Genomic DNA, 23,029 nt, shown 5'->3' with positions numbered 1-23,029 from the left:
GTAAGTACATGTTTCTCTTAAATGTTACCTTTTTAAAAAATACAATACGGTCAGTATCTCTAGAAGGTCCATGGGAAGACCTGTCCCCAAGATCCACCCTGCTTTAAGATACATTTTTTTTGCTTTTTGAAAGCAAATATATGTTGCTAGGGAACCCTCCATTGCAAGACCTCTATACTTCATAGTGACCTTTCAGGAGTGAATTAACTGCTTTTTATACCCTAACACCTCTTTATCCATGTACCTAATTGAAATAAGGCACACTTTAGACTGAGTACGAGTGTCCACACAAGGTGACTGCCCAAATTTAGTTAATTCTGTTTTTAAGTTGTTTTGGTTGAATTAGTGCAACTTCGTCATGTAGCCAAGGTCAAATATGCGCTGTTTCTTCTACAAGTCATTGTAGACCTGTATTCCACTCACGTTTGCGTGCGCGCAGCACAGCAAAACTAGAAGACTTAAGCAGTTCCTGTTGGAGCAGAGGTTGCACTGCGTGGCCCTCCTAACATTTTCCATGCCTGTATAAGGGTGATGCTGCTCTGATTCTCCCACTCCAAGTTCCTTCTTATAGCCTAGAGCTTGAGCTGAAAGTTCCTATGAAGATTTTACCTCATGGTTACAAACAGTACGATTGTCTGTAAACCATTAATTACCGGTACCCTTGTAGATAGTTTAGGAATTAGTTCTGTTTACAGTGTTGAATGGTACTAAGCCCTCACCAGGATTTAAGCTCCATCTTTTGTATGAGGTGGCATGTCCAACGAACAATCCCCATAGCTGCTGTTTGTTGTGTTTTAAGAAAGAGAAACAATAAAGAGTTCTCCACTTGCCATTCATGTAAGGAAAGCACTCAGGTTGCCATGGACTTGTGTTTAAAACAGCGCCTCAGGGAACAAGGCATAAAGTTGGAGTCGGTCAGGCAGCCCTCAGCTGATCCACCCAAGCCATCAGTCTTCAGAGCTGGTGTGGACACAAGATAGCCCCCAGATTCAGACTCTTCTCAGAGAACTAGGGACCCATCCCTTTCATCTGCACCCCTGAGAAGAGAACTCATAAAACTAATCAGAGCCACTCCAGGGATCGAAGAGACTCTCCTCCTCTTCTAGGAGGAGCATGGCACAGACATCTGCAAGTGAAGAGGAGTTCTTACTGCAGGTCTCGGGCATTGCTCTGTGCATAAAACAGACCAAATAAAATACGCCATTTGATGGATAATCTTTGTTCTCTGAAGATGGATGAAAAGTTTTTTTTAAAACAACTCCAGGGCTGTGTCACAGTTTGTCTCAGGGTTTCCTCAACCTGAAGCTGGACCATGTCAAACTTATATTAATTGAATCAGGTTATCTGGACAGTGCTTGAACTTTGGCCGCAGTCTGTGTGTTCAAACTCTCAGATTTGTTCACTTTCCTATGCTTGTGACTCAACACCATGGCCAGGTTACACATCTGGTTCTGAGCAGTGTTACTCTGTACGGCATGGATTATTGAAGGAAGTTGAGACGGAAGATCAATGTTGAGAAGCAGTTTGGAGTTCAAACCATCTACTAGGACTACCTATCTGGTGAAGTGGAAACTCCTCCTCCCTACCCCCTCCCCACCCAGTTTGGTCAATAAGAGAATTCAACCAATGTTGTGTTCAGGAGATTTGGATTACTTATTACATCCTCTGATCTGGATCTGATCTTTTGGTGGAGGCACTTGACAGCACCCTTGGCAATCCATCCTCCAATCTAAGAGAGGGCAGTTTTCTCAGACTTTATGGTATTGAGATTTCTGAAGGACACTGTCCACCTGTTCCCACCTGTAAAGGAAAGAAGCCCACTCTGGGACCTCAGTAGTGCAGTGGCTCTCCCCATGAGTCCTCCATTTGAGTTAGTAGAATCCCGCTGCTAGTTTTTCATTTCCCTTAAGACAAACTTTCTCATAGCTGTAACTTCTGCAAAAAGAGCAAACAAACAGCAAACCCTCATGGCCTGGTCTCTGTTTACACACTTCTTCAAAGACCATGTGGCCTTGAGGCCACATCAAAATATTTGTGTCCAAAATAGCTTTATAGTTTTGTCTTACCCATATTTACTTACCTGTATCCTTTCCTGAGGAGGCACATCATATGTCAGGTATGAGGTGGTGCCTGACATTCTGTTTGGAAAGAATTAAATCATGTTGTTCATTACCACCTCAGTTCTTCATCTCTTGCATGGATCAGAGCAAAGGTCCACTGGTATCGGTGCCGATGATTCCCATGTCATTAACTTCCTGCATGACCAAAGCTTTATGGAGTAGTTCAGACCACACCACTACACCCTTTATGGGCTCATTCAACAAAGGCTCAAGCCTCATCAGTTGCATTTTTAAGTGATGTTTCTGTCTTGGACCGTTGTAGATCTGTGACATGGTTTTCTGTATGTACTTTTGCCAAACCTTATGTGATTACCACAGCATCTAGGTCAGTTGGGACAGCGGTTCTGTAGCTGTTTAAGATGACACTCAGCCCTGTCTCCTGTCAGTAACCTTTATGAGTCACCTCTGGCAACAAAGAAAAAATGTTTACTTACCCATGCTATAACCTGTTCTTCAAGATGTGGGTGCAGGTGTGTACCCCACAACCCGTGCTTTGTCCTAGTCTTGGATTCCTGTGCAAAGGAACTGAGGGTGGTGGGGGTGATTCTGCTCTTACTAGTTACAGGAGTGGCTGTGTAGGCCAAAGGATGTGAACATTGTCCCAGTGGGCGCTACTAAGCAAAGTGCTGTGGCTTCAATGAGCAGGGCACGTGGGCACCTGGGTGGAGTACGCATCTGCGACCACATCCTAAAGAAATAACACTACAGCTAAATAACCAGTTTTTCCATGAAGTACAGTCAAAACTGTTGAGTGATATGCAAATAGTTCAACAGATGCTATTGGTCTTTAGGACTAAACAATAGATTCTCTTAAAAATTGTTTATAGATGGTTTGAGAAATACTTGGGATGTTTCTGCAAGTTATGCTTGAAGTTCAAAGGGGAAATAAATGTGTATAGTTGTGATCACTGTAACATGTCTGTTCTGCTTTGTTTAAAGTACAATAAGCAATGACAGACCTCAAGCTTCCTAATTTATTGTCCCCTGGCAATGTGAACAAAGAGAATTTTCACAGTATGCCAGCATCTGGTTTAATATCCTGTCCCCATCCTCTTGGACGCTTGTGGCACAATTCTCATGTGATGTAAATACGCATGGTTCCATTGAGTTCAGTGGAGCTATACGGATTTCCTACGGGTGAGGATTCGGCACTTGGTTTTTTACATGTGGTTTATGTACCATACAGTCTGTGTTTTGAAGTAAATATATGACTGAGTGAGCGTCTGAAGGTTTTGATTAGCAGCAGCAGTGGGGGGAAAATCAAACTGTGGCTTTCAAGTTTTCTTAATTTGTCACACATGCCATTGTGGGGCACTTTCTGAGTAAGTGAAATGTTGCTTGCTGTATTGCAGAACCAACATGCCATCTCCCAGCTGTATCAAAAGTACTGCCATCCTTCCGAGACAGCCCCAGTGGAAGACTGATAAGACAGGATCCTGTTGTTCACTTGTCTCCAAATAAGCAGGGTCATGTAAGTTAACTTTTTAAAGATTATTTTTAAATGTTTGATTCTCTTCATGCTCAAAGGGCCTGGGTGCAGTTCAAAGGCAAAGTGTCTTTCAAAAACATAATTACAACATCAGCTAAAGAACTCGCACCCGTTAAAATACGGAAGAGTCAGCAAAGCAGATCTGCTGCCTTCTCATTACTCCAGAAGCTAAGCACTGATTATAATAGCAAATTTATTAGGAGGAACGTTTTACTGCAAGTTGAACAGCAGGTTTTTAGTCTGGTACCTGGTGATGAGCAGAGGATTTGTGGGAAATTTGATTATTCCCAAAGTAAGTATCCTTTATAAATCCCACACATGCAAGAAGCTTAACAGCTTGCTTCATATGGCAAGAACCTTGCATGTTTGGAACCTTGGCACACCAGTCCATACACATACATTGAATGTAAGAACGTGGTATTGGCCCTAATGGGTTAGACCAAAGGTCCACCTTGTTTTCCAACAGGGGTCAAGATCAGGTACCCCAGGGGGAATGAACAGAACAAGTAATTGTCAAGTGATCCATCCCGTCATCCATTCCCAGCCCTGACAAACACAGACAATGGGACACCATCCCTGCCCATCCTGGCTAACAGTGATTGATGGACCTCTTCCCCATGAATTTATCTAGTTCTTTTTTGAACCCCGTTGAATTCTTGACCTTCACAACATCCTGTAGCAGGAAAGCCCATTGATTTTATCCCTAGACAGAAGATAGATAAGCTAAACCTTAGGACAAGTGACTGGATTTTAAAGCAAATAATATAAAAACTTAGTGGGGCAAATTACAAGTAAATTAATTTTCTTTGATAAATTAAGGAATTGTTGCCCAAGGTCATGCTACAACTTTAATACGGGCAGTAAATTGATGGCAACCTGAGTTATGTGTGGGAATTTTAGGCTTTCTAAGCTCCCCCCTCCCTGAAAAGTGTAAAAGTAGAGCTCTCATAGTGCACTTGTGCCTCTTTTGTTGTTTTCTCATTGTGATAATTCTGAATTAAACCCATGAACATGTTTTTTGTAGTCTGACAGCCACTACTCCAGCCACTCCAGTAGCAATACGCTCTCCAGCAATGCCTCCAGTGCACATAGTGATGAGAAATGGTATGACAGTGGAGATCGCACGGAGTCAGAGCTGAACAGCTACAACTACCTTCAAGGGACTTCAGCTGATAGTGGCATAGATACCACCTCATATGGCCCCAGCCATTGCAGCACAGCTTCTCTGGGAACCTCAGCAACATCGCCTCGGTCAGGGCTCGCAAAGGAGAAAGTGGCACCATTGTGGCATAGTTCCAGTGAAGTCGTCTCCATCGCAGACAGGACTTTAGAAAAAGAAAGCCACATTATAGACCGGAAGACGGAGTCTTCACTAAGCCTGGATATTCACACCAAGAATCAACCTGCCTCCAATCCTTTAACAAGAGAGAACAGTGCTTATAGTCTTAGTGATGCTGTTTCCCACACAAGGTAATTTTCTCTCGGGTCATGACTGATGCCCCTTCCACCGTCACTCTCCCTGAAACCTATCAGAGGTGAGAAGTGAGAATTAAGGGAAAATCGTGTACCTGTTTTGGCTAGCCCAGAGATTTAAGAGTTCCCGTTGCCTAAAATGTTTGACGGTGGATACTGTGTGTGGTGTTTGTACCTCTCACTGATGGATCTCATCAGTCTGAGGCATATGCATATTTGGGACAGCAGGAATATGCTCCATACTACCATTTTTACATACAACATAAGCTTTTTACTAAGATGGGTGTGGTGCAGGGAACATCACGCAGGCATTGATTTCTAAATAATTGTCAACCTGGGGGGATACATTTAACAGTGCCTATTTAATTTTGGAGTTTTTGTTTCTAAGTGGTGATTGCATGCAGGAAAATATAACTGTACATTTGGTTCCTCTCCCCATGGCTCCCAATCTTTTGGTTTAGAAACTTGGCAGGTATTGCCATCCAATATGTAACGTAAGGAGCAAAGAAAAAGGGAGACCTTGATTCTAGTACTCGCTCTGCCACTGACTGTGACATAGGACAGTTACTTTACCCTTTTGTCTGTTTCTCCATTTGTGAAATGAAGATAATAAACATCTTTATAAAGAGATTCAAGCTCCTTAGATGAAAGTCAGCCATCATTCTACAAATGAACTATAAAAATGAGGTGAAAAAACTGAGCTCTTCTAGCTTAATTCACAAAATACTAAATATTATTTTTAAAATGTTGTTAATCACTCGAAGAAAAATGCATCTATGCAATAGCATGAAGAAAAACAATCTGCAATGAAAAGCAATTAATTATATTTTTTATTCCTGGTTTAGGGAGGCAATTCTGTTCATTATTAGTTGCATTTTTAAGAGACAGCTATGATATCTAGTGGGCTAGAATGTAGAAAGTATCATGCAAACAGGTTTCCAGTCTAACAGTTCTGTTGGAGGAGAAATCAAATGAGGCAAAGCTGGAGGTTTACCAGGCAGTTTAACAGGTTCTGATACTGTGGAAGATGCAAGTTGTGGTGGCCAGAGTCTGTAATGCAATGAATGATTTCTTTTTGCTCAGTGTCATGGTCATTTCAGCTGAGGATTTTATTAATGGGATTCCATCCTATTCTATGGTGTTGTAGAGACATGATAGGCATTAACTGCTTCCTTATGTAAAGCGCATATTTACATTGATATTTTTACATAACATTTACAATTTTTATTTTAAGATAATATTGGAAAGTTGCTGGTATCATTTCTGTTTAGAAGCCATTTTTCAGAAAGCAGAAATACTAAAAATTACATTCCTAACGGTTCAAAAAAATAATGTTTATGCTGTTGAGGGTCTAGCATTCTCTCCCTTATGCAGCAAATAGTGCAAATAGAACAACAGAACTAAAAAAGTGGAAGTGAATGTGAGGGGGGAAAAATGGGAAACGTGGTTTAATGAAATACAAGAGGCATTCAAACAGATACCAGCGAATTCTAGACTTAGCCTGTCAGACCGTCATCCTAATTATTCACTGTCCTACAGCAATGTCTCCAAACATGGCATTTTTCTATGGTTTATTTGATTTTACCCAATTCTCATTTCTCTCATTACACTTAAATTGTTTGTGCCTGTATCTATTTTCTTCAGAATGGTTTTGAATTTTCTTGATAAACTACTCTGGTTTTATACTAAATATAATAGTCTTGTTTTGCTTGATTTGAATACTAAGGAAGGCACAGGTCTTTGCACACAGATATGATATCATAATGTGGAAAACAGACCTGAAGCCCCCTCATTTGGAAGTATGATAATACTTACAAAATTAATGCACGGTATTTGATCTATTAGCCAGAGAGTAGAGACGGGCAAAAAGTATTCAGTGCCTCAAAAGCAAATAGAAGAGCTTGCAGTCTTGATTAGACATGCCAGTGTAAATGAGGGTTTCTAACAGGTAAGGAAGAAGAGAGGAAAGTCAAGAATAACAATAAGAAAATGCTGTTACTCAATAAGGCATGTACACATTTTGATGGGCCTCCATGCTCCCATACCACTATTTTTAGCCTCTCCTTCACTTCTTGTTGGCTTATCTTGTGCCTGCAGACATAAAATTCTTCTGCGACGAGCTATAAAGGCGGTCATTCCAAGCTGGAAGAAATGGAACTTCATTTGGTGACAAAACAGTGTTGGAGAAAATAAAATAACTGTAAATAGGATGTTTGTGCCTTGAGAAGACAGGGACAGTAATTAGCGTGCAAATCATTTGCCAGTGCACAAAAGAATTTGTACCTGAGAACTGGTGGCAAAATGTAAATTATAGTGATTAAATTTTTCATCAGTATTTCTGGCTGGGTTCCCCCCTCCCCCTTCTTCTCCACCTTCTTTCCCCAAATCCCTAGTGGTGATCCTGGCATCCCAGGAGGACTGAGGTAACATAGGGCAGTAATCACACAGAATCACTATAAGATCGTTAGTGAAAACTATATGCACTGATAATTTGAATTTCCTAAAATAAAAAAGAAAGCATAATAATTGTCAAAATTTCATCTGCTCCCTGCTGACGTGGTCTCTTATGGTCCTGACTATCAAAACTAGAAACAAAAGTATTGATGTTTCCAGCCAAATGTGGTATTAAATTACTTCCAACGAAAGCTGTATTTCACGACTGGGCAATAGATCATCTAGGATTCTTTTACGGATGTTGGAGGAAAACATTTTTTGTTTGTTCCTGTTACCACACTCCAGTGTAAAAACAGCCTTTCCTCAAGCTTTGTGGTTAGACTCAGCTCACTTCAGAGACAATCACACTCTTCTAACTGCCAGTTAGAAGGCGCATCTCCTTCTTTCTCCCCCAGGGTAGAATGTGTTTCCAGTCCCTTCAGGACCAGGGAGACTGTACCCAAACTTGTGTGCCAAGTCTTCAGGTTCTATACAGACCAGCACCTTTACTTGTGCAGCTTCCCATGACTTCAGAGGGTGTTTTGTGTTGTAGAATGGAGCCTTTTGATCGCTGTGTGTCAATAGCATGGTGTGCTGCCACTAAAGAACCATGTTAACCCATCGAATATTTGTGTTGTAATACTGGGTACCCCCATACCCCACCCAAAGTATTTAAATCTTATATCTAAACAAGGACAATTCAGGAGCACTATATTATGTAAACAAAAAGCATAAAAGTTGTTGTGAGCTAACTTTTCTACCCCCCAATTGCATATTTCATGTGATCTTTGCTGCTTGGATCTTACTTCGTGTATTTATTACACCCTTCTCCATAAAAAGATCTTTGAAAATAGGTATCAATAAACACATGGAATATATTTGGAAATTTATTTACACACTCTCTTTACCCTCCTCGTTGGTACCCCACCCTCTGTAACTCTCCTTTGACGTTACAATTCTGAAATATAATGGGAATATTAATATTCCCATACAAAAGGGGAAAAATCTCCAGGTCTCGCATGCTCCTTCTTAATGATAAAATATTTTAAAAACAAAACCCCCGATACACTTTTCTTTTAAAATGTGCGTCTCGGTCACTTAACTCGTCTCATAGGTGGACTGGTTTCCACAGCATGTGTAAGAGTTTCTCTTTTTTAAAAAAAAAAAAAAAAAAAAGTGGAGGTGGGGAAGCAGCTTCTCAATTTGTCTTTCCCTATTTCTGCTCTGTTCCCTTAACAAAACTGATTAGTTGTACAGGATGTAAGTGGACAAGATTTATGATGTACAATTTCAGATGAACTGTATTCTGAGCCATTAAGGGCAAACTGTTTCCAGGGTTGTTATCCCCCCACCCCCTCATCTGTGTGTTACTGGCAGATACCTGGAAGAAATTACAATCAGTTGTTTTATGGGCCTGAACAGATTTAAAAAGTGAGTTTTGGATTGAGCACACAACTGGGGATCTTTTTCACTCTAACTTGTGACCTTGGCAAGTCATTCCTTACCTCTGACTCAGTTTCATTATATGTTACCAAAAGAGAACAAAAAGGCATAACAATACCTTCTTTCGCAAAGAGCTTTGAGATTTAAAGTTGAAAAGTGATCTAAAATATCAAATTTTCAGGATTATTGTGAACAGTGTAGACAGTACCTTTAGTGCCTTCTATAATTGTTTCAGTAACAAATAAAACAAAACTCTTTCACATGACAGGCTCACAGAGAACTTGCTATCAGGCTAAAAATGTAGGGTACATTCAACTTCTAGTTAAATTCAACCATCCATTTAATTGTTATTTCACAGTCAGAAAACATGGCTCTATAGCAAAAACCTCATCTGTTTCAAATGCTAGAATTACTCTCTGCCTCTGTCCCCACCCTGCCCATTGCTAGTTAAGGAGAAGATAGTGTATGTCTGCAACACAGAAAATTGTGTGACTGTGTCCTTATCTTATGACATTCCAGCACCGAATCTATACCTAAAGTTTTGTTCTAATTACAGGTGCCTCCACCTTTTTAAAGCATAACGTAATATATTGTCGTCTTAAAATTTAATATTCCTTTTTGATTCCTGGACAGTATCTAACTTTAATATCAACATATAAATGAAAACTAGATTTATCCAAGACGCACTTCCTCTGATGCAAGCAAGCTGTCATTAGGCATTCTGTTTTTCTTCATTTTTTTGTCTAGACATACTATGTCAGGAATTACAGATATGAAAAGACAATCCCTTCTGTTTCAGTTAAGGCCCAGCATGCTGGACAGCAAATTAATTGCCTAGTCATTTTTCTTTTTAATGAAACTGCTCTCATAGATTTGTTGTTCACACAGTGTGATAGAATAAGGAAATAATGTATTTGAATGATATTTTTCTTTCTCCCTAACATTACTTGCTCCCTTATGCAACTGCCTTGAAATGACTAGGGGAAAAACTCAGAATAATTCAGCATTGTGGACTCAAGGCCCAGTCTATCTGGAATTGTGTTTAGAGGCAATATGTATTAGTCAAATTATTTCTTCCTCTTGATTAAATGCTCATAGTAAGAAAGAAGGACTCCTACTGTGATGAGCAAACCTATTTTTTCCCTTAAAAATATAGAATTGATCATTAGACTTTAAAATGCTAGGCACCCAAGCAACCGCATTGATCATGGCGTGCATAACTCAGACTTCACAGAAGAATGGTTCAACTCTTATAGAATCCTCAGGTCTTGGATCTCAAGGAAGGTAAGTCCTCAGTGAGAAGTCAGTGCAACCCTCCAATACTGATGATGTTGCCCAGCTTCTTTCATCAAAGTAGTATTCGGTATATTCATCCGCACCGATTTCTAGCAAACCAAAACTTTGGTTTGCTCTACTTACCCTTTCTTTCCTCTCTCTGACCTTTATGGGTAAAACTGCGTTCAAAGTTCTGTTACAGTGAAATATTTGTATGCCTGCAGGACTCTCAATTGCTTTTTTTCCTCTCCCTTACTAGAGAGCATTGTCTTTAAGGCCAGTAATATATATCCTCTAGAGTTATATATTGTTGGGATTTCTTTAATATCTCTTGCTATTCAGAATATGGGTCTTGTGGATAAAACCCTGAACCTTGGACTCTCACATGGGTTCTCTTGCTAGCTCAGCCACAGAATTCTTGTTACCCAAAGTCACTTAACCTCTCTGCCATAGGTTTCATGTCTGTAAATTGAGGATGATGGTTTTTGTACCTCCCAGGTGGTTTGTGCAGTTTAATTCATTTGCTCTTGATAGTGCTTTATAATCCTTGGATGGAGGGGACTAGAGAACAGCACGGTGGTGGTGGTGGTGGTGGTGTTTGTTGTTGTTGTTTGTTGTTTTATTTATTACGTTTACATAACAGTAGTAATACTTTATGTTCTTGATAACTCTGTGCAGTTTTTTAAAATTTACAAGATATGCCTACACACACACTTAAGTTAAGCTTTGTCTTTGTTATGCTTCTCTCCCAGTACCATGAGCTCACGACACTCTGCCAGTCCAGTTGTTTTCACCAGTGCCAGAAGCTCACCTAAAGAAGAGGTTCATACTGCTACTTCCCCACAGCTCGCACCTTCTTTCTCCTCCTCCTCTGGTCCTAGGACTTTCTACCCTCGGCAAGGTGCTACTAGCAAGTACCTGATTGGATGGAAAAAACCTGGAGGGACAATAAACTCTGTGGGGTTTATGGATACCAGAAAGTAAGAGCATTTTTTTGGTTCCATGATTTGGTTGTTAAGTTAAACGTGAAGAAGCGCTGAAATTCAAAGACGTTTCCCATATGGAAAAGTCAGATAGAATTGAATGAAATGGCCATATTTTTAAAGAATTTTAGAATCTCTGCCCTAAAATTCCATAGAGTGGCTTAAAAATTCTATCATTGTTTGTCATTCTTCTTTACTTCGCAAATGTTTTTAATTTCCATAGAAATTCTACAGAATACTGTATTTTTCATCCTTATTAAATTGTAGGGTTTTTCTTAGGGAATTCTTAAATAGAATTAAAAATATTACAGTAAGGTGTCAGAGTACGTGAGGGTTCTGTTCCATGTACCCTCGCGTAACCCGGATTTCGCGTAAGTGGGGCTCCAGCTTTTTCCCAGGCAGAACACATGTTCTGCAGCCAGGGAAGCAGCAGAAAGTTAATTCCTGGGCTGGGGGTGGCAGTTGGGGAGGGTTAAGCCTGGGGTGGGTTAGGGCTGCAGGGGGGTGAGGGGTGAAGTTGAGCATGGGTGGTGAGCTGGGCTGCAGGGGGGTGGGGAGTTGAGCCAGTACCAGAGCCGTGCATGGGTTGTGAGCTGGCAGGAGGTTGCACGGAGCTGGGTCGGGGCAGGGCGGGTGGCTTGTGAGCCAAGGGGTTGCACTGGAGCTGCAGGGGTGGGGAGGTAGGCAGGCGGCTTTTGAGCCATTAAGGGGTTGCACTGGAGCCGTACAGGGCAGCGGGTGAGGGGAGCAGCTTGAATCAGAGCCGCTTGTGGGCAGTTTAAACTGGGCTGGGGCGTGAGCTGGAGCCATGTGGAAGTGGTGGTAAGCCAGAGCCAGGCATGGGCGTGCGGGTGGTGAGTGGAGCTGGGCAGGGAGCTGCTCTGTGGCTATGCGGAGCTGAGGGAGGTTGAGCCAGGGCAGGGGAAGCGACTTAAGTAGAACTGGAAATCATGGTACACTGCTTACAATAGGAATCGGGGTGGGATACGTAAGAGCGGGGTCGCGTACTCTGAGACCTTACTGTAATTAACCAAATGATAAAAACAACCCTCAACACTTAGTGTGGTTTTCCCCCTTAGGTTCCTCATTTTGTTTCCATATTCTAAGACCGGCATCAAAAATGTTGTGATTTGGCATCTCCAATGCCCTTGAAAAATGGAGGTTGTATCAGATGTATCATGTAAAGATGCATCAGAATTATTGACCCACTGCAGTGGAGAGTCAAAGGCCTGGGCATTTGGGGCTGCTTTGAAGTCATTATTGGTATGAAGACAGCCTTCTCAGATGATGGCTGTGCAACAGGTCATCAAAGGGAATGCCAGAAAGACACTAAAATATTTTGTGTAAGTTATACAGTGGGTGTCAGTTAAAAGAATAGAGACATTTGGTATGGTTATGCATTCATCTACTGTTTAACAGGCTTGAGCAGACATTTGTTCTTTGTGTAGAGAGCTCATTTTTTGAATGAGTACTACCCTTTAATAGGGATATTTATTACGGTACTGTTTTCATGCATTGAAAGTTGGTGTTTTCAACAGGTTTGTTCCTTTAACAGGTATTCCTTCATATGAAACTTTACTGCATAATATGAAACTTGACCTTCATCTTCCCATAACCACATCCTCCCTGTCTACCCCATTTTCTCCTCTGAAAATATTGACGACGCTTTACTGCTAGTTACATTCAGAGATCCATCCCTGAGTGGCTTGGGTCCTGAGCATCTGTGTTCCTTTCCCTTTAAGACGTCACCAGAGTGATGGCAATGAAATGGCCCATCCACGGTTGCGTGCATCAGCCAGAGACCTACGGGCATCACCAAAACGAGCATCCAAGTCCACTGTTGAGGAAGAGCTGAAGAAACTGATAGATCTTGACAGCCCAACACCAGAGTCCCAGAAGAATTTTAAGGTATGCTATTATGTGAAAGTCATGAGCCAGGTGGAGACCAGGGGGCCAGAGCACCATTAACTTAGAGATCCCTGCCAGTTTAGAGCTGCTAAGGATCAGGATCTGATAATCTCATTAGTATCTGAGTGCATCATTCGTAAAGCAGCGTTCATGACTGAAAACAAGATCAGCCTCTCTGAAGTCAGAGCTCAGTCCTTTCTTTTTCCTTTGCCCAGGGAAACCCCAGCTCTGCCCCAGGCCCACCTCCTGCCCCACCTTTTCCTGCTCACTCACATCCCCTTCCCTTGAATGCTGCTGTTGCCCCTCCTCTCCCTCCCAGCACCTACTGTATGGCACAGAGCAGCTGATTGCAGTGTGGGGGCAGCATCGTGGGAGGGAAGCTGGTTGCTGGTGGGTGCTAAATACCTGCTGATTTTTTTCCCCATGCATACGCCAGTGCGTATGTTGTTGAATGTCTCCAGGAAAATGTGAACACTTGTCAACTCTTAAGGAGAGTTGAAGGCGTTTGGCTCTTCACAGGAGCTGCTCAGCACCTCACAAAGTCCTATAAGTTCCTCAGATGAAACTTTCCTAGTCTTATCAATAGCAAGGCAACAAAATACAACATTTCCTGAATTCTCAACATGGACACAAGACTGGCCATTTAGTCCAGAGCTAATCAACTGCTGGAGGGTAGTACAGGTTGAAGCCCTCCTAATCCAGAGCGCTCATTGGCAACATCCGAGATCCAGCATGATTTTAGTTTGGTGTGGCCAAGTTTCCTGGGGTCCCATAAAGTTTGTTTACAGCCACCAATTCTGGCTCTGAGGGTTCTGTGCTGTTATGTAGCTGTAATTTACCCCAAATGTCTCCTTAAAGCCCAGTAAACAGTGAAAGTGTTGGTAATGTTGCTAGACAATACTGACCTCCCGTGTTCTGGCAAATTCTCTCATTCAGCACTGGTCAGGTTCTGAGGGTGCTTGAGAAGAGAGGTTCAACATGTATTTAGAGAGAGGTTTTGGTATTCTAGCCTCTGCAATGGTGTAGCAGTTTTTTGTGCCAGCCTTTGTGGAGACTAACTTTCCTAATTGAAGAGAATACCTAAGCCTGTCTGAATGTGGAAATAACAATGTCTTATCCATTTTGAATGCTCCTTCGACTGGTGTCATTACTAGAGGCGTGGCATGGTGACAAGCTGTAGAGCAGAGACTTCACTCTCCCTTGTCAGTGGTCTCAGTGCCTCTGGGGTTACACTAATAAAATAAACAATTTTCAAGAGAGTGTTTTGATTTCTATAGTCTCTGTATACTGAATCAGTGATTAACAGTTCAGGCTCATCACCAAGGCCCAAATGGTTTCCACAGCAACCATGAAAAGAGAGAGCTTGCAACTCCTTTTCTGCTTATCAAAACCCAAAAAGGCACATCAAAATCTCTAAGTACCAGATTCCATATGCAGATTGTTTCAAATATTACCTCAGAAGCTGGAGAAGAGAGATGTTTGCCCGGGGTGGGTGGTTGGTTTGTTCGTTTGTTTTTTAAATAGTGGTTCTAAGGAGAAGGTGGCATAAGGGGAAACACCTCCTCCTGACTTGGAAATGACTGCCTATTGTCTTTTCGAGAAATTTAATTCAAATTATTAATTGTCCCAGAGACCACACGTGTCTCCATTGTGAGTCTCTTACTTTATGTACAGTGCTAGTCTTTCCAGTGTTTGTTTTCTCAGCTCAGTGTCACCTCAGCCGAGTGACCTGCTCAATTTTATCAATACAAGAACAGACCTCCAATAATAAAACTAAATGTGAAAAGTTAAACAGAACTGTAATTTCTGCCCAGTGCACAATTTGAACTTGAAGTGAAAAAAAAATGTGGCCCTGCTTAGCTACCTGAATTCCCCCACCTGGTACCAGCCCTTCTTTTGTTTGGTAAGCAAAGGGTCCTGTTTCATGGGATTGACATCTTTTTGTTGTTGTTTTTTCCATCTCATCCTTTCCCTTCTCCTGATCATCTTCAATTCTCCTGCCTCTCTTCTTCCCTCCTCTTACTGCTGCTTCTTTTTTCACACCCTGTACCTTCCTATCATCTTCATCTTATTCCCCGGTCAATCTCCTTTTCACCTCCCTGATCACATTGCCTCTACTCCCCAAATCTAACTAGTATTCAAATATTAGTAACTTTCCAGTGCTAATTGTATTGCTAGTTTCTAACAGTCGAGGCTGCAGATGTTTCTACTCTGGGATGTCTAACACTAGGAGCACTGCAGGTGTTCTTCAATTAAACAGTGCCTGGTGTTGGCGACAGGCTCTTTTTTCCACTGTCTTTTTCCAATTATAGTATTGTTAGTCCTGGCTAGGTGACAAGAAACTGCCAGCCAGATTTTTGGTCCCAAAAGTTAAAAAACAGAAAGGTTCTTTATGTCACTTATGTAAAACCCATGTCATTAACCCCTTGGTCCCAAAAGTTGTCCGTTTTCTGGTGCTCAACCTTAAATAGATAACACACTGTGATGCTCTTTCCAGACTTCCTAACACAGTAGCAGTGAAATTAGCCATCTTATTTTTGTGCCCACTGAGCCCTATAAACAGGTATAATTCCACAACTCAGTATGTATGTAATTTTTACATCAGTATGCTTTCAAAAATCTCATTAAAATGTCATTTCTGTTTATGGTAACTTTAGAGACCAGCTTTGTCTGCATACTGCAATATTGGTCTTGCTCACCAAATAACCAGTGTGTGTCCTAATGTGAACAATCCCATGGAGGATACTGGCAAATGAAACAAATAATTTTGTGTGTAAAAGGGTCTGTTTTCTAAGTGTGTGTGTGTGTGTGAGGTGGTCTTGGCAATTTTTAAAACAGTTTAGCTGCATTTCTAGTTCTTTATCCCTAAACACAAAACTTGCTTCTGATCTTTTAGGTTAAAAATATATTCCATTTTAATAGAGTGTCTTCCAAGGTACAGAAGCAATAACATTTCTCCTCCTCCCTGCTTGTGTACCACTATTTGGTGTGGGTTTTAATTAGCACAATAATTGAAATAATTTTATGCATTTATTTGTGTGTTTATTTATGGGAGGAGCTCTGTATTTGTCCATGTCAGTGAGCAGCTTTCCATAATGCACTCAATCATATCTGCTCCAGGGTTTTCACTTAATGGAACAGTTTTAGGTTTAATTTTTTTTCTCAAGGTTCTTCAAAGGAATTTAGTTTGTTAGACTTTCCTCATAGTTGTGTTACATGGGGCTTGTAGCCAGTTGGCATCTTAGTCGAGTGTGAAAGATAGCACAAGAGGGAAACCTCTTTGTTTTGGGCATCACTTCACTTGGTTCTGTAAACATTTTCTCTAGTGCATATGGTCTGCAGCTTATTTATGGAATTCATAAGTCCTTTTTTGAGATTAGATGTCCTACAGGTTGTCTGCTGAGTGACAGAAATAGGAATTCGAGGTGGCAAAGATCTAATAGGACAGCTAGACTTGATATTAATGTAGGCTGAGTATTCATGTAGTAATTTGTCCATCCAATTTGACAGAAATTGGCTATATTAACGCTTGCTTCCTTATACAACTAGCAGCTCCTGTGACATGCTGGGAGCAAAAGGGACTCAAAGTTTCCAGCTGCTGCTGTTGCTAATGCAGCAGCCAGAGCCCCAGGCCCCTTTGACTTGCCACCAGACCAAGGTGCCGTTCCAGGAGGCTTTGGGGGTGGAGGAAGGCGAATAGTAGTCTGGACAGTGCTAATGGCTGACTGCCCAAGGTCCTGCTCCTGCTACCCAAGAAACTTCCCCCCTTCCCACCTTCTCTCCCCCCACCACCATACACCTTGCACCAGAGCTTGTAGTGGTGGTCAGCCACACTGACACATACAGATGGCATTAATAAATACAGCGTCTCTTTGAAATGCTACTATGTACTGATGTCCTCTTAAGAATTTATAGTCCCACCTTTCTTTCCTCTCAGTCTCCATTCCCTAGCACTCCCACCACAAAGCGTGCCTTGCAGAGGACTCTGTCAGATGAGAGCATTTACAGTGGTCAAAGGGAACACTTTTTCACCTCACGGGCCTCGCTCTTGGACCAAGCCCTGCCAAATGACGTCCTCTTCAGCAGCACGTATCCTTCTCTTCCCAAGTCATTACCCTTACGAAGGCCATCATACACTTTAGGAATGAAATCATTGCATGGTAAGTATATGGCCAGCCTCGTTACAGCAAAGGAGTGACACCATGACTGTTATTTATAAATAAATAAAAGTGGTCTGGCTATTTGTGAATTACATCTTGATTTTGCTAAAGTCAGGGGATTTTTTTTCCCTGACATGGACACAGCTTTGCATAAAAGACCAGGCAAATAGCTTTGGGTAAGAGGTGGGAAGTTCGCTTTTTTAATTCAGTATCACATTTTCACCACTACCAAAGGTAGGAATCAAGATTTGTTGATCAAATGATCATTAACTGTTGCCTGCATGTGGTGTCCACTGTTATAATGTAATCCATGCTGTCCAACCAGTTCTGAACCAGAAGCCACTATAGTAGTAAACTAACCACATAATTCTGAAAATACATTTATTTTTCAAGCCAATTAGCCACACTCAACCAGCCAAATAGTCAAGTGTGGCTAGTGAGTTGGACTCCATGCATTGTAAGTTATACGTACGAAGTAACACTGCAATGTATACCACTGAAGTGAAAGAATGCCAGTAGGTGTTGGGAGACATTAAAGTACTTAACAAATTCTTAATGCACCAACTGATCTTGAATTCAGATGCTTGTGCTGTACACTTCAGGGTTTGAATTTACTTAAGCAATTTGATCAAACATTTAACAGATAATTGGAAAAAGTTATCCCATTTAGTTAACACAATGTGTAGGTGATACTGCAATTGCCCTCATTACTGCAGTGAAGAGCATCAGTAATATTATGCTGTGTAATGTGGAATACATTGTGCTGAATTCCTTGCTATTGACGGGAGTGGGAGGGAGATTTTACACTGATTCCTACTTCACCACTTATTTAAATGTATAATTGTATGTTTTCTGAGTAGTTAACCTTCACTCAGAAATAGTTCGATCGGCTTCCCAGTGTGGAAGCACTCCATAGTATCTTCTGGGAATGTGTATCTGATTCTGTTCATTCATGTTGTGATGCATCTTAGGTAACAGAATATGAGCGTTTATAATGCCAATTGTTTCAACTCAGTGCAGTACTTAAGTATTTAAAACCAAGCTGCAGTAGTTGCTAGTTCTTTGATTTGCATTTTGCTTTAACTTTTAGCATAGTTGGTTATAGTATGAGCCATTTCTTTGGCCCTAAAACACAAACACCGTGCCAGCTTTTCAAAGGTGGTGGCGATTTTAGTCATGTTCACTCTGAAGCCTGGGCGCGTGTAGTTTGCATCAGAATAACTGAGGAGGCTGACAGGAGGAGGGCTGTAGTTTCCCAAGAATAGACACACTAACCTTTTATTCTGCAAGACATTATTTGCCAGATATAGTGAGATGATCAAGTGTGGATGGTATGATAAAGAGAGGAGGGAAGAATGCTTCTGCAGCCTAGCTCTTCCGCTGCACTGTGCCAGGGAAGACAAGCAAAACTTACGCACTCCGAAGTTGGAGGGAGAAATAACTGCCTCCTCTTCCCACTCTTTGGAGAAGTTCACTTTTTTTAATCCTAGCAGAAATACTGAACCTCCTTTCTTGATTCTCAGTGTTAGGAAGGTGTCACTGATCTTCTGCAGTTTGAATTTAGAGTTTGGGCACTGGTTGGCCATTTGGCCTACACTGATATTATGACTCGACGGGCATGCAGAAATTGGTCTGAAATGCAAATAATCTGATTATCACAGTTTAAAAAAAAAATGGACCAACTGGGTCAAACATGTCTTCAGTGCACAGGGGACTCAGGTCAGTGGTGTCCAAAAACAAGTCAACTGATCACCACGTTGAGCCCCCCACCACCCCAAGACAGGCATCCTCCTCCTCTTTCCCCCGGTTACTCACCAGAACTGCTGCCAGAGCCACGCCACTGGAACTGTCCAGCCCCAAGCCACGCATTCCTGAGAGCCATGCCGCACCAGCCTGAGCCAGCCATCCAAGCCCTGAGCCACACCGTACAAACTGCCCAGCCCTGAGCCATCCCACCGCTCAACTGAGCCAGAGGAGGAGCTGCCTCCACCACTGCCACCATGCTTGTCCCACCTAGTGGTGGGGTACATGCGCAGGTGGCGCTCCACGTGTGCCGCTCTAACAAGCCATATTCGCCACACCACGCTGTCCAGTTTACCACGTGGCAAATGGACGGTTTATTGGATGCCGCAGGGTTAGACTAAAAAGCCCCAAACTCTCTTCCAGACACCGGATAACCAGAGTACAAAGTACAGAGTACAAATAATGGTCTGGCTGTAGATGTGGGAAATCACCCTCCTCTTTTCCAAATCTGTGTTTATCTGCCACTAAGGAGCACTTGTCTTATCACAACAGTTTCTGTTAAATCAGGTGCCAGGAATTAAAGCACAATGCTGTTAAGGTATCTTACGCAAGCTGTGTAACTGTGAAAAGAAACTGTTCCCTGCCTCACAGAGAGTGCTGTTTGTCAGATTCGTAGAATAAATTTTCTTCAGCTGTAGACTGTGCTAGAAAAATATCGATGTAATTTCCAGCTGCCTCTCATTCCCGAACTTCAGTTTATTCAGTATGGATGTTGATATTTTTGTAATCAGTTGCTGCTGTTTTAACTTAGTTCTCCCACTGGGGTGAGAGAAATGAAGTTCCATTTACTCCTCTCCATAGCTACAAAAATGTACTTTTACACCGAGTTACATTTGTAATGGGCTTGTGGGAAGAGTCCCTATACACCCAGTCAGCATAAAATGGAACACGCCATATATAGGGTCGACTTTCATGTAGACCTCTGCTTGTTGCAGAAGAAGCTTGGCTCCTCTGTCATTCTGTCCTCAGCACTGAACTGGAAGTGCCAGTACTCTTAAAGTATGGGCTTTATGCAGTTGTCATTAAATTGGGATTTTCAGTTAAAAGTACCCAAATATGTGAGTGACACAAATTGTCTTTCTTTCTTACATGTCTTGGGTGAGACAGCATTTAAATAGCAGTGGCTGTTTCATACCACCCAGTATTTGCTAACTTCCACTCAGTCATAATTTTTGTTAATTTTAAGCATATTAATAACAATGGCATTCTCAAGGCAGCTCTTCATATGGTGTGGAAGGGAAAACCTCAGCTGGTAAAATTCTGATTTATCAGTCTGTCTTAACTGACAATCCAGTTAACACCTTTGAAACAAGCAGTGCCTTTTCTGTAAAAAGAGGAGGAGCTGGTATACAGCTGGCTTCCTGCCCCCACTACCCCTCCACCACCAGGGATCCTGGGGCTGCCAGCAGGGCTCTGTGCCCCATCTGGCTGCCAGGTCCCTAGGGCTGGAGCTGCTGACAGGGCTCTGCCCTGGCTAGCTCCCAGCACCAGGGCTTCCGGCGTTCCCCTGGTTCCTGGCCAGGGCTGCTGAGGTGTCAGTATAGCATACCGTCCCACACCGGCACAAAACACCACTGGAAACAAGTTGTTTTCTCAGTGGGTACAAATATTTCACATTTTGTTTTCTTCTGGTTACGTGAGAGAGCATGTGTGTGCAGGGGTGCTATAGCAGAGCTATCAGATTGCTGAGCATTCTAAGCTTGTCAGGGCCATGAGGGGACATGAGTTGTTTGGATGCCACAGTTGGCAGTGTACCGTGTCAGGTGAGAGCCTGAATTTCCAGGTGCTGGTCTGCATATCTTGGGTATGTTAGAGAAAATTGACTCTCAGGGTGAGATGTTAATATGGCCATTGAATAGCAAACTTGAGGAATGATGTGGCTGACCAGCCTCACAACAGGTGTTAATGGCATCTGTGTAAATACGAAAAATCATTTCCCAGAAAACCAAGGAATAGGGATTCAGCTCTTTATTATTTGGAAAGAAAGAAACTTTCTGTGAGGGGGGAAATGGCCGAATAGTTGATTTTTCTTTTTTATTCTTCATTGCGGCAGGGGAGTTCTCTGCCTCTGACAGCTCCTTGACAGACATCCAGGAGCAGAGGAAGCAGCCTATGCCAGACCCAGGTCTTATGCCCTTGCCTGATACTGCCTCTGATCTGGACTGGTCAAATTTGGTAGATGCTGCCAAAGCCTTTGAGGGTAAGTATTCAAAATACCTTGCTTGAAAAGTTTATATACTATTTTATGCCTCACTAAGGATGGGTTTTTAATGCTGATGTACTTTCATTTCTTAGCTGCTTTTCTACTCTGAAGTCCGTGTTCTTATGAAAATGTCATCCAAGTTGTAGTGGCCTAATAGGTGCTTCCTTATAAGAATCAGGTGCTTTTTTTTTTTTTTTTTTTTTTTTTTACATTTGAATCATAGTGCAGGTTTCAGTACTGCAGCCAAAACATAAAAGGATATCATGCATTTCTGTGTAACTGAATCCTTTCCATTAATACAGACCAGTCACAAAGACCACAGGAGGCATGGGCCATCATCTGCCTTGAAAGTGCAGAACAAAGCTAAGTGGTGGTGGAAAAGAATGCATGAGAATTAAATTTCTGTAGAAGACCTGAAGAACATTGCCAAAGTAATTTGGAAAGTCCACTATTCTCCTCTTAGCATACTTCCATATATGTGGTCTTGTAATCCTGTGGTGCTTTCCTTCTCTTCCACAAATAGCAAGCTGAAGAGAAATGTGTGTTGCCAAGAGATAATGGAATTTAAAGAAACACTGAAGATTTTAAGCTCAAGTGTGCATTATTTTAAAGTTGTTACAGTCTGCTGGTAAAAATAATTTTTCAAGTCTCTACATAAATGCTGTTCTACCTCATCAAGTCACTTCTACCGAGCCCTGCTTTTTTGGACACTGTGCCCAAGAATGTGGATACCAGCAGGCAATCCACTGAGAACTGCAGTTACTGTTAAGTAACCTACTCCCTTGAATTCTCCTGCCAGTTCAACAGTAGCAGCAGCATGAGTAACTAACACACAGTATTCCCTAGGTAGTGCTGATAGCAGCCAACAATTTAAGAACATGCTGTGATTAACATGGGAACTGTGTGGTGCCTGGATTAATGTACTTGCTATTCACCTCTGGAGAGCAGAGTTCTATTCCTATCTTAATTCACAGAGGGAAACGAAATTGTGGTGAGATTTTGTTAAATGCACAAGCAAGAATTAGAATAAGGTGGCCAGTGTAATGCAATTTATGATGATTGTAAATCTCTTGTTCGCAGCATACTTGACTCTAGTCAGCAATGTGTTTCTCACTTTCATAGGCACTGAAGCCACTTTTCTTTTTCACTAAAAGTTTGAATGCGTTAATGAAAGGTATCTGATTGACAGTCCTCTGTCTACTCAAAGACCGGGTAAAGCATGGTCAGTGTATGATCATCTTCCTTCCACTACTCCTTCTGTAGGTTTCAAATGTGGCCTGTGGAGACAATCTATCCACGTTCTATATCAAGTCAATCAAGTGGATGCTCTGCTGTGTACCAGTGGGGGATTTGCAAGTACTAAGTAGTGTAAATAACTAGTGCTTTTTTGGATGCCTGTTGACGAGAACCTAGGCACAGGTCTCCTGGGTCATCTCGCTTAGGTCCCAGCTGGCAATATCTTCTTGTCACTAACAGCTAAACTGAAAACCTTCATGCCCTGTTACTAAATTCTTAAGTCATTCAGTTCTCCTGAGTTTTTCATATTTTAAAAAATGGACATGACAAGCATCTCTCGAACAAAGCAGCCATATTAATTTTAGCCATATTAAAAATATAGAATAAAGCCTTTGCCAAATAGAAGACTATTGTCTCTTCCCAGTGAGATGCCAGTAGTAGCTAGCAGATAAGATATTACTTATTCATTTAGTACAGCAAGTCCCAACCTTTTGGTCCTGACG

General features: G+C 41.8%; 1 protein-coding gene across 9 annotated transcripts in view; it reads left to right on the top strand.

Annotated features, from left to right (window-relative positions):
• Positions 1-23,029, top strand: part of SIPA1L1 (signal induced proliferation associated 1 like 1) — a 321,214-nt gene that overhangs the window by 292,549 nt on the left and 5,636 nt on the right. For all 9 annotated transcript variants that reach the window (XM_074997151.1, XM_074997143.1, XM_074997149.1 and 6 more), the window contains 6 exons: positions 3,473-3,591; positions 4,634-5,079; positions 10,986-11,213; positions 12,959-13,124; positions 17,062-17,284; positions 21,141-21,287. In XM_074997151.1, the coding sequence (XP_074853252.1) occupies positions 3,473-3,591; positions 4,634-5,079; positions 10,986-11,213; positions 12,959-13,124; positions 17,062-17,284; positions 21,141-21,287 (1,329 nt within the window). The remainder of the gene's footprint in view (positions 1-3,472; positions 3,592-4,633; positions 5,080-10,985; positions 11,214-12,958; positions 13,125-17,061; positions 17,285-21,140; positions 21,288-23,029) is intronic.

This window comes from Carettochelys insculpta, chromosome 6 (assembly GCF_033958435.1).
Source record: "Carettochelys insculpta isolate YL-2023 chromosome 6, ASM3395843v1, whole genome shotgun sequence".
In the NCBI taxonomy this organism is placed as follows: domain Eukaryota; kingdom Metazoa; phylum Chordata; order Testudines; family Carettochelyidae; genus Carettochelys; species Carettochelys insculpta.
Note: the sequence above shows the minus strand (reverse complement) of the source record. Positions and strands in the feature narration are given on the sequence as shown.